The 12,816-nt window shown below is 40.0% G+C and overlaps 1 protein-coding gene across 1 annotated transcript in view; it reads left to right on the top strand.

The window, feature by feature from the left end:
- ADCY1 (adenylate cyclase 1) overlaps positions 1–12,816 on the top strand; it is a 281,184-nt gene that overhangs the window by 256,157 nt on the left and 12,211 nt on the right. The window contains exon 17 of the mRNA XM_066584896.1: positions 1,543–1,641. Within this exon, the coding sequence (XP_066440993.1) occupies positions 1,543–1,641 (99 nt within the window). The remainder of the gene's footprint in view (positions 1–1,542; positions 1,642–12,816) is intronic.

The following is a 12,816-nucleotide window of genomic DNA, read 5'->3' as shown; positions in this document are numbered from 1 at the left end:
GGTGGATACATTGAAACACCCCAAATTGTACTGAAAAATGGTCTTTTAGAGGCGTGATCTTAAAGACGAAGGCAAGTATAAATAGAATGTGATGGAACTAAAAACCCATCACAGAATCAGGTTTATGTAAGGAGTGGTCTCACCAAAAAGGTCGCCTTTTTGAAAGGCTTAGACTTCAGTTTAGATAAAAGTTAGCTGGAAATTGTCTTCATATTTGTATTTATAGAAAAAATGCACAAAGAATGAGTTCTGTAAAGAAGTTGGACATTTTCAGAGGAGTCTTTACAAATGAGTGATAACTTTTGTGTTTTTACTTACTCATACAGACTTTATTGAGAATTTCTCTATCTTTTCTCCTTAGGGAGAGCACCTAAATGATGAGTGAGGAGACTCAAAAGACCATTCATGCTCCTCTGGGTAATATGCAAATAAGGGAGATGGAATAATACCTCCACAGTGCCATCTATTGGAAGGCAGCATTCCTTCAAGCCAAAGTCAGACTCTTTATACAAGCTTTGTAACAATGACTGGGAATTGAAAGGAACGCTGCCTTCCAATAGGTGGCACTGTGGAGGTATTATTCCATCTCCCTTATTTGCATTATCAGTGAAGCCATGCCTCCTCCGCTCAGCCAGTTTTCGGTCTCCTCTTGACAGCGGTCCTGTACATAAGATAGCTACATATGGAGGGATATGTGACCCACATATATTCATGCCACCTCCATCAAAATACAGTGCGCTCATTCTCGACATTGAGTAGCTATGCAATCGCAGATGTCAAATGCACTGCTCTTAATGGAAAAGGCATGATGACCTGTGGGTCACATGTCCCTCCTTATGCAGTCATCTCGTGGATAAGGCCACTGTCCAGAGGAGACAGAAGTCTAGAAGAGTAAATTACAAAATACAGTAGTTAAAGGGGTTGTCTCGCGCCGAAATGTTTTTTTTTTTTTCCATAGGCCCCCTGTTCGGGCAGGACAACCCAAAGGGATGTGTTAAAAAAAAACAAAAACCTATTACTTACCCGAATCCTCTCTCTGCGACGTCTTCCTTCTTCTTCCTTCACCAAGATGGCCGCCGGGATCTTCACCCACGATACACCGCGGGTCCTTTCCCATGGTGCACCGTGGGCTCTGTGCGGTCCATTGCCGATTCCAGCCTCCTGATTGGCTGGAATCGGCACACGTGACGGGGCGGAGCTACGATGACCAGCTCTCCGGCACGAGCGGCCCCATTCACCAGGGAGAAGACCGCACAGCGCAAGCGCGTCTAAAAAAGCAAGAAGACATCAGAATTAGACGGATCCATGGAGACGGGGACGCTAGCAACGGAGCAGGTAAGTGAATAACTTCTGTATGGCTCATATTTAATGCACAATGTACATTACAAAGTGCATTAATATGGCCATACAGAAGTGTATACCCCACTTGCTGCCGCGAGACAACCCCTTTAACTCTCATTTGTAAAGACTCCCCTAAAACTTCTCAACCTCTTAAAGTGTATAGTCTTGGTTTGTTAATGTTAGATTCTTTATTTAATGCAGCTCATGGAAAAGGAGTGTTACAGAGACATTGAAAAAATCAAGACAATTGGAAGCACATACATGGGAGCTGTCGGACTGGTTCCAACAACAGGAACTAAGGTAATAGATTATTCACAGCTTATTAGGATAAGTTAATGTACAAAATGATTCCTCTTTTCATGTAATGAAACAGTCATCAGCCAGAGCCTGACTTCTATACTGGGAAAGATCTTTTAACAGATTATTAAACAAGATGTATGCGAGTACTTGGATGAGAATGGAGTAATTAACCAGAGCCAGCATGGGTTTATGCACAAGGAAAGGCTAGAAGCAATGGGATGAAACTGAAAGGGAGGAGACACAGATTAGATATTAGACAGTGAGGGGATCAATGAGATGTTACCATGGGAGGTGGGGAGTTCTCCTTTAATAGAAGTGTTCAAATAGAGGCGGAAAAGACATCTGTCTGGGATGATTTAGTGATCCTGCACTGAGCAGGGGGTCAGACCCGATGACCCTACCATTCTAGGATTCTAGATAAGACCACAGGGGCTGCCCATATAAATCCATGCTGAGGGGAGGGCAGAGGATGTGGGAGAGAGACACAAGAGACGTCACTGCAGTGTCTAATAAATGTTTTATGTCCCTGAATTCACTTACATAGATCATAATTTCCTCCATGCTGCTGTTGCTTTTGAGTGATAAAGATAGATATAGGTGGGTCAACCTAAACCCCTTAGTAACAAAGCCTGTTTGCGCCTTCATGACCAACCACTTTTTCATTTTTTTTCATTGTCGCATTCTAGAAGCCTTAACTTTTTACATTTTTCCGTCAACATAGCCGTATGCAAGCTTGTTTTTTGCAGGACAAGTTGTATTTTTAATGGCATCATTTTTAAGTACATTTTTGTAATTTTGGATTTCATTTTTGCGGCGTTCAGTGTGCACGTTTTTTCTCTGGGTTATTACGATTGCCATTAACACAGCAATACTTCATATGTGATTTTTTTTTTCTTTACATAGTAAAGGGGGAACAGGTTTGGTTTTGATGTTTTTCTTTTTCTATTTTTTTTAAATACTTTCTTAGCTTTTTGTTTTTGTCCGACTGGGGGACTTGAATATCAGCATCTTTTATTAGTCTTCTAATACACTACTATGCATCAGTATAGTAGTGCATTAGAAAGCCCATGAGGTTAGCCAGATGCTGAGTCTCATAGACCACTGTAGCTGGCAGACCCGGAGACCATATCCAAGCCTCCGGGTGCCACAGCAATCCATTGGGACCACACAATCGCATTGCAGGGCTCCGATGGGTGACAGAGGGAGCCCCCATCTTTGTCAGCCTTTTACATGCCGCGGTTGCACTGACTGCTACATATAAAGGGTTAAACACCGGGGATCAGAAGTTTTTCCGGTCCCCAGTCTCAGAGCAAGTGCCCGACTGTCATCTAACAGCCGAGCACCCACTCCCCCCAGCATGGGAGACCCACGCCAGGCTTCTAATGTAGCACTGTCAAAAGACGGCACTGCAGATTAAAGTTCCTTATCGGCCACCATCAAAAGATATATGGGTGGTCAAGGGGTTAATGTAGCTTGAGTTTCATTAAGTTATACAGTATGTTGTGATATTGATTCAATATAATCTCACACCATTCATTAAAAACTGTATATGTTAACGTACATACCTATTTAACATGGAAGCCTACGGGTAAGAGATGGGCGACAGACCACGTCTGTCAGAGGCATCCATCACAGTCATCTGAAAGAAAGCTTTTATATTAAGCCTATTTTTCCATGTTTGGGTGTTGGGGAGCCGAGGGACGGAATCATCAGACATAGATTTTTCTCATGTTTCATATTGTGGCTTGACAAAAAGATTCCAGTCCTGTTGTACTTGCTGCTAGTAAAGCCAACGCGAACGCATCATTGGAAAAGCCCCACAATTCCTGAAATCAGAGGTCTTGTCCCCAATCAAGTCAAAACGCATGTGAGAAAATAGTCGCATATTAGAACGTTAGCGCCCGCAAGTTCCATCATACTTCCAATACGTGGATTAAAAGCTCTCATTGTCTTTCACCCTGATGTATGTTGGGGCGGCCCTTGGCTGGAGGTAATTTTCTGAGAGTAAAGTTTGGCTGCTCGCACCCCCTAATCCTGTTCAATCAACCTAAAAAACGGGCTGTACGAAACTTCAGCTCCATCGGACAAATCGTAGGCGACCCTCAAACGCCTTGAAGTTGGAACATAGTATATGCCTTACGCAACGATTAATTCCTATCAAAAGCCGTATACGCTTCCCATCTCGGCCATTTTCTGTTGACACATCCAGGCAGCCAGCAATTGTTTAAAAACATACGGAATCAAATTTCCCAAAAGGTAATTCCAAAAACTTCCTTAAATAACTTGAAAATGTTGCTAAAAATTAGTTTTTTATAATAACGCAGACAACGTCTATAAGAAGAATGCATTTTCATTTACAACAATAATTTCTATAAAAGCCAAACTCAATGAGAGCGAGCGCTGACCATTATTATGGGAGGACTCCGGAGCAGTTGGTCTCCGGCAGCCATCTGTAAAACACATTGTTTCTCAGTGTCGTCTTTTGTGGGAATGTTGCTGTAATCCTGAATGAGTTCGTCATCTTTCTGCAGTGTCATTCACAACAACCGTCTTCTCAGGTTTTTCAATTCCGCTTTTGTAACCCGGATCCTCCTTCCATGTTGAAGGGCTTTTGTCTTCAGTTTGTTTTCTTCTTCACCTTTGTCTGCTTCCACCATAACCTGAGCCATATTTGCCTCAACCGTTGTTGGAACGTTGCCATCAAATAAGGCTAGAGACGCAGCTTCAGCAACTACGTACCAGGGATGGTTGGAAAGTTCTTTTGCAGCAGCTTACTGATTTCTGGATGAATATCCTGATTATTTATCAGTTGACACGTGAGCAGGAAATCATGATTAACAGAAACCAGGCTGGAACGTAGACTGGAGCAAGGAACATACAGATTCTTCTTGCAGAGTTCTTTTCCCTTTGAGACTACTGAAATCGATCCTGAAACAGGTATATGCTGAATGCATAAAGTGCCTTTGTCATCCCCGAGCATGACTTATAGCTCCAGGTATACGAAACGATATCTGGTTGTCTGAAGTGCCGCCAAGAAAGATCATCGTTAACTGCAACAATTCTCGGTAATGCAGGAAAAGTCCCCCCTGTGACGTTATTGTGCAAAGTGGAAATCACATGACATGAGGGCTTACAAGGGATTCTAAATAAATAACTAAAAAAAACTGACTCACTGACTGACTCACTGACTGACTCACTGACTGACTCACTGACTGACTCACTGACTGACTCACTGACTGACTGACTGACTCACTGACTGACTCACTGACTGACTCACTGACTCACTGACTCACTCACTGACTCACTCACTGACTCACTCACTGACTCACTCACTGACTCACTCACTGACGCACTCACTGACGCACTCACTGACTCACTCACTGACGCACTGACTCACTGACTGACTCGCCAAAAGTTCTCAAACTTCCCAATGTCGTAGAAACATGAATTTTGGCACATGCATAGATTATCTCCAAAATAGGAAAAGTAATTGGGTCCCAACTCGATTATTCAATTCTAGCACAAAAGAATTAGCGTCGAAATTTAACGTGCATAATCTAAATCTCTCACTTCCCAATGTCATAGAAACTTAAAATTTGGCACAAGCATTGATTATGAGATAAATAGGAAAAGCTAATGGGTCCCAACTCGATTATTCAATTCTATGCGCAGAAGAATTAGCGTCCAAATTTTACGTGCAAAATGTAATTTTCTCACTTTCCGGTGTCATAGAAACGTGAAATTTGGCACGGCCATTGATTGTCATAAATAGAAAAATCTAATAAGTCCCAACTCGATCATTTAATTTTATGCGCAAAAGAATTAGCGTCCAAATTTTACGTACGAAATGTATTTTTCTCACTTTCCGGTGTCATAGAAACGTGAAATTTGGCACGAGCATTGATTATGTCATAAATAGGAAAAGCTAATGGGTCCCAACTCGATTATTCAACTCTATGCGCAAAAGAATTACCGTCCCAATTTTACGTCCGGAATGCAATTTTCTCACTTTACGGTGTCATAGAAACGTGAAATTTGGCACGAGCATTGATTATGTCATAAATAGGAAAAGGTCATGGGTCCCAACTCGATTATTCAATTGTTTGCGCAAAAGAATAAGCGTCCAAATTTTACGAACGGAATGTAATTTTCTCACTTTCCGGTGTCATAGAAACGTGAAATTTGGCACGAGCATTGATTATGTCATAAATAGGAAAAGCTAATGGGTCCCAACTCGATTATTTAATTCTATGCACAAAAGAATTAGCGTCCAAATTTTACGTTCGGAATGTATTTTTCTCACTTTCCGGTGTCATAGAAACGGGAAAATTGGCACGAGCATCGATTATGTCATAAATAGGAAAAGCTAATGGGTCCCAACTCGATTATTCAATTCTATCCGCAAAAGAATTAGCGTCCAAATTTTACGTACGGAATGTAATTTTCTCACTTTCCGGTGTCATAGAAACGTGAAATTTGGCACGAGCATTGATTATGTCATAAATAGGAAAAGGTAATGGGTCCCAACTCGATTATTCAATTTTTTGCGCAAAAGAATAAGCGTCCAAATTTTATGTATGGAATGTAATTTTCTCACTTTCCGGTGTTATAGAAACGTGAAATTTGGCACGAGCATTGATTATGTCATAAATAGGAAAAGCTAATGGGTCCCAACTCGATTATTTAATTCTATGCGCAAAAGAATTAGCATCCAAATTTTACGTACGGAATGTAATTTTCTCACTTTCCGGTGTCATAGAAACGTGAAATTTGACACGGGCATTGATTGTCATAAATAGGAAAATCTAATGGGTCCCAACTCGATTATTCAATTCAATGCGCAAAAGAATTAGCGTCCAAATTTTACGTACGGAATGTATTTTTCTCACTTTCCGGTGTCATAGAAACGGGAAAATTGGCACGAGCATCGATTATGTCATAAATAGGAAAAGCTAATGGGTCCCAACTCGATTATTCAATTCTATCCGCAAAAGAATTAGCGTCCAAATTTTACGTACGGAATGTAATTTTCTCACTTTCCGGTGTCATAGAAACGGGAAAATTGGCACGAGCATCGATTATGTCATAAATAGGAAAAGCTAATGGGTCCCAACTCGATTATTCAATTCTATCCGCAAAAGAATTAGCGTCCAAATTTTACGTACGGAATGTAATTTTCTCACTTTCCGGTGTCATAGAAACGTGAAATTTGGCACGGCCATTGATTGTCATAAATAGGAAAATCTAATAAGTCCCAACTCGATCATTTAATTTTATGCGCAAAAGAATTAGCATCCAAATTTTACGTACGGAATGTATTTTTCTCACTTTCTGGTGTCGTAGAAACGTGAAATTTGGCACGAGCATTGATTATGTCATAAATAGGAAAAGGTAATGGGTCCCAACTCGATTATTCAATTTTTTGCGCAAAAGAATAAGCGTCCAAATTTTATGTATGGAATGTAATTTTCTCACTTTCCGGTGTTATAGAAACGTGAAATTTGGCACGAGCATTGATTATGTCATAAATAGGAAAAGCTAATGGGTCCCAACTCGATTATTTAATTCTATGCGCAAAAGAATTAGCATCCAAATTTTACGTACGGAATGTAATTTTCTCACTTTCCGGTGTCATAGAAACGTGAAATTTGACACGGGCATTGATTGTCATAAATAGGAAAATCTAATGGGTCCCAACTCGATTATTCAATTCAATGCGCAAAAGAATTAGCGTCCAAATTTTACGTACGGAATGTATTTTTCTCACTTTCCGGTGTCATAGAAACGTGAAATTTGGCAGGAGCATTGATTATGTCATAAATAGGAAAAGCTAATGGGTCCCAACTCGATTATTTAATTTTATGCGCAAAAGAATTAGCGTCCAAATTTTACGTACGGAATGTATTTTTCTCACTTTCTGGTGTCATAGAAACGTGAAATTTGACAGGAGCATTGATTATGTCATAAATAGGAAAAGCTAATGGGTCCCAACTCGATTATTCAATTCTATGCGCAAAAGAATTAGCGTCCAACTTTTACGTACGGAATGTAATTTTCTCACTTTCCGGTGTCACAGAAACGTGAAATTTGGCACAAACATTTATTATGTTATAAATAGGAAAAGCTAATGGGTCCCAACCTGATTATTCAATTCTATGCGCAAAAGAATTAGCGTCCAACTTTTACGTGCGGAATGTAATTTTCTCACTTTCCGGTGTCATAGAAACGTGCAATTTGGCACAAGCATTGATTATGTCATAAATAGGAAAAGCTAATGGGTCCCAACTCGATTATTCAATTCTATGCGCAAAAGAATTAGCGTCCAACTTTTACGTACGGAATGTAATTTTCTCACTTTCCGGTGTCATAGAAACGTCAAATTTGGCACGAGCATTGAATATGTCATAAATAGGAAAAGCTAATGGGTCCCAACTCGATTATTCAATTCAATGCGCAAAAGAATAAGCGTCCAACTTTTTTGTACGGAATGTAATTTTCTCACTTTCCGGTGTCACAGAAACGTGAAATTTGGCACGAGCATTGATTATGTCATAAATAGGAAAAGCTAATAGGTTCCAACTCGTTTATTCAATTCAATGCGCAAAAGAATTAGCGTCCAACTTTTACGTACGGAATGTAATTTTCTCACTTTCCGGTGTCACAGAAACGTGAAATTTGGCACGAACATTTATTATGTCATTAATAGGAAAAGCTAATGGGTCCCAACCTGATTATTCAATTCTATGCGCAAAAGAATTAGCGTCCAACTTTTACGTGCGGAATGTAATTTTCTCACTTTCTGGTGTCATAGAAACGTGAAATTTGGCACAAGCATTGATCATGTCATAAATAGGAAAAGCTAATGGGTCCCAACTCGATTGTTCAATTCTATGCGCAAAAGAATTAGCGTCCAACTTTTACGTACGGAATGTAATTTTCTCATTTTCCGGTGTCATAGAAACGTGAAATTTGGCACAAGCATTGATTATGTCATAAATAGGAAAAGCTAATGGGTCCCAACTCGATTATTCAATTCAATGCGCAAATGAATAAGCGTCCAACTTTTTTGTACGGAATGTAATTTTCTCACTTTCCGGTGTCACAGAAACGTGAAATTTGGCAGGAGCATTAATTATGTCATAAATAGGAAAAGCTAATGGGTCCCAACCTGATTATTCAATTCTATGCACAAAAGAATTAGTGTTTAAATTTTACGTGCGGAATGTAATTTTCTCACTTTCCGGTGTCATAGAAACGTGAAATTTGGCACGAACATTGATTATGTCATAAGTAGGAAAAGCTAATGGGTCCCAACTTGATTATTCAATTTTTTGCGCAAAAGAATTAGCGTCCAACTTTTACGTACGGAATGTAATTTTCTCACTTTCCGGTGTCATAGAAACGTGAAATTTGGCAGGAGCATTGATTATGTCATTAATAGGAAAAGCTAATGGGTCCCAACTCGATTATTCAATTCAATGCGCAAAAGAATAAGCGTCCAACTTTTACGTACGGAATGTAATTTTCTCACTTTCCGGTGTCATAGAAACGTGAAATTTGGCACGAACATTGATTATGTCATAAGTAGGAAAGGCTAATGGGTCCCAACTCGATTATTCAATTCTATGCGCAAAAGAATTAGCGTCCAACTTTTACGTACGGAATGTAATTTTCTCAATTTCCGGTGTCATAGAAACGTGAAATTTGGCACGAACATTGATTATGTCATAAGTAGGAAAAGCTAATGGGTCCCAACTCGATTCAATTCTGTGCGCAAAAGAATTAGCATCCAACTTTTACGTACGGAATGTAATTTTCTCACTTTCCGGTGTCATAGAAACGTGAAATTTGGCACGAACATTTATTATGTCATAAATGGGAAAAGCTAATAGGTTCCAACTCGTTTATTCAATTCTATGCGCAAAAGAATTAGCGTCCAACTTTTACGTGCGGAATGTAATTTTCTCACTTTCCGGTGTCATAGAAACGTGAAATTTGGCACGAGCATGGATTATGTCATAAATAGGAAAAGCTAATGGGTTCCAATTCGATAATTTAATTGTATGCGCAAAAGAATTAGCGTCCAAATTTTATGTACGGAATGTAATTTTCTCACTTTCCGGTGTCATAGAAACGTGAAATTTGGCACAAGCATTGATTATGTCATAAATAGGAAAAGCTAATGGGTCCCAACTTGATTATTCAATTCTATGCGCAAAAGAATTAGCGTCCAACTTTTACGTACGGAATGTAATTTTCTCACCTTCCGGTGTCACAGAAACGTGAAATTTGGCACGAACATTTATTATGTCATAAATAGGAAAAGCTAATGGGTCCCAACTCGATTATTCAATTCTATGCGCAAAAGAATTAGCGTCCAAATTTTACGTACGGAATGTAATTTTCTCACTTTCCGGTGTCATAGAAACGTGAAATTTGGCACAAGCATTGATTATGTCATAAATAGGAAAAGCTAATGGGTCCCAACTCGATTATTCAATTCTATGCGCAAAAGAATTAGCGTCCAACTTTTACGTACGGAATGTAATTTTCTCACTTTCCGGTGTCACAGAAACGTGATATTTGGCACGAGCATTGATTATGTCATAAATAGGAAAAGCTAATGGGTCCCAACTCGATTATTCAATTCTATGCGCAAAAGAATTAGCGTCCAAATTTTACGTACATAGTTAACATAGTTAACATAATATGTAAGGCTGAATGAAGACAATGTCCATCTAGTCCAGCCTGTCTATCCTACTGTGTTGATCCAGAGGAAGGCAAAAAAAACCAAGGCCAGAAGCCAATTAGCCCTTTTGGGGGAAAAATTCCTTCCCGACTCCCTAATGGCAATCAGACTGTTCCCTGGATCAACCCCTAATAGTTCCTACCTGCCGGTATACCCGGATTGACAATTAACCTAAGATTTATATCCTGTAATATCCTTCTTCTCCAGAAAGACATCAAGTCCCCTTTTAAACTCCTCTATGGATTTTGCCATCACCACTTCCTCCGGCAGAGAGTTCCACAGTCTAACTGCTCTTACAGTAAAGAATCCCCTTCTATGTTGGTGATGAAACCTATTTTCCTCTAATCGTAGCCGATGTCCTCTTGTTACCGTCCTGGTCCTGGGTGTAAACAGATCATGGGAGAGATCCTTGTATTGTCCCCTCATGTACTTATACATGGTTATTTGGTCGCCTCTTAACCTTCTTTTTTCTAGAGTAAATAGTCCCAATTTGGATAGCCTCTCTGGGTATTCCAGTTCTGTCATTCCATTTATCAGTTTAGTTGCCCTTCTTTGAACCCCCTCAAGCACTGTGACATCTTTCCTGAGCACCGGTGACCAGAATTGTATGCAGTATTCCATGTGAGGCCTGACAAGTGCCTTATATAATGGAAGGATAATGTTCTCGTCCTTCGCCCCTATTCCTCTTTTAATGCACCCCAAGACTTTATTTGCCTTTGCAGCAGCTGACTGGCATTGGTTACTCCAGTTTAGTCTATTATCCACTAATACCCCCAGATCCTTTTCCATATCACTTTTCCTAGTGGTACCCCATTAAGTGAATATTGGTGACATCCGTTCCTCCTGCCCATGTGCATAGTCTTACATTTTTCAACATTGAACTTCATTTGCCATTTTTCTGCCCAAGCCCCCAGCTTGTCCAGGTCCGTTTGCAGCCGCACATTGTCCTCCGTTGCATTAATTATATTGTATAATTTTGTGTCATCTGCAAATATTGATATTTTGCTGTGCAGCCCCTCTATCAGGTCATTGATAAATATGTTGAACAGAGTGGGGCCTAGTACTGAACCCTGTGGGACCCCGCTAGCGACTGTGGTCCAATCAGAGTACGAACCATTTATTACCACCCTCTGCTTTCTATCATTGAGCCAATTTTTTACCCACTTACAAACGTTTTCGCCCAGTCCGAGCTGCCTCATTTTGTATATTAGTCTATTATGTGGCACGGTGTCAAAGGCTTTAGAGAAGTCCAGATATACAAGATCAATAGATTCTCCCTGGTCCAGCTTAGAGCTTACTTCATCGTAGAAACTGATCAGATTTGTCTGACATGAGCGACCCTTCATGAATCCATGCTGGTGAGGAGTTATTCCCTTATTCTCCTTAAGGTACTCAACGATGGCATCTCTCAGAATCCCCTTGAAAGTTTTTCCCGTTACTGAAGTGAGACTTACTGGCCTGTGGTTACCAGGCTCACTTTTGCTCCCTTTTTTGTAAATTGGAACCACGTTGGCAATGCGCCAATCCAATGGTACTACACCGGTCTTGATAGAGTCCAGAAATATTAGGTATAGCGGCCTAGCTATCTGGTCACTTAGTATCCTTGGGTGTAATCCATCTGGGCCCGGCGATTTATCAATTTTAGTTTTCTTTAGACGCTTCCGCACCTCCTCCTGCGTTAGGTATGAGATATTTTGTGAGGGGTTCGTTTTATTCCCCTGCACGTACGGAATGTAATTTTCTCACTTTCCGGTGTCATAGAAACGTGACATTTGGCACGAGCCTGATTGTTTCATAAATAGGAAAAGCTAATGGGTCCCAACTCGATAATTCAATTCTATGCGCAAAAGAATTAGCGTCCAAATTTTAGCGCACGGAATGTAATTTTGTTACTTTCCGGTGTCATAGAAACTTGAAATTTGGCACGAACATTAATTATGTCATAAATAGGAAAAGCTAATGGGTGCCAACTCGATTATTCAATTTTATGCGCAAAAGAATTAGCGTCCAAATTTAAGTACGGAATGTAATTTTCTCCCTTTCTGGTGTCATAGAAACGTGAAATTTGGCACGAGCATTGATTATGTCATAAATAGGAAAAGCTAATCGGTCCCAACTCGATTATTCAATTCTAGCGCAAAAGAACTAGCGTCCAAATTTTACGTACAGAATCTAATTCTCTCACTTCTTGGTGTCCTAGAAACATGAAATTTGCAACGGGCATTGATTATGTCATAAATAGGAAAAGTTAATGGGTCCCAACTCGATTATTCAATTCTAAGCGCAAAAGAATTAGCATCCACATTTTACGTACGAAATTTAATTCTCTCACTTCCTGGTGTCATTTTATATAAAGGAAACGTCGCATTGTTACCTCCCATGGTGTTTCCTGGGTAACGCAGAGAACTATGCAAAATGGTGACCAT

Source organism: Eleutherodactylus coqui, chromosome 12 (genome assembly GCF_035609145.1).
Source record: "Eleutherodactylus coqui strain aEleCoq1 chromosome 12, aEleCoq1.hap1, whole genome shotgun sequence".
NCBI lineage: Eukaryota > Metazoa > Chordata > Amphibia > Anura > Eleutherodactylidae > Eleutherodactylus > Eleutherodactylus coqui.
The sequence above is the reverse complement of the archived record's forward strand: the minus strand, read 5'-3'. Positions and strand labels throughout refer to the sequence as shown.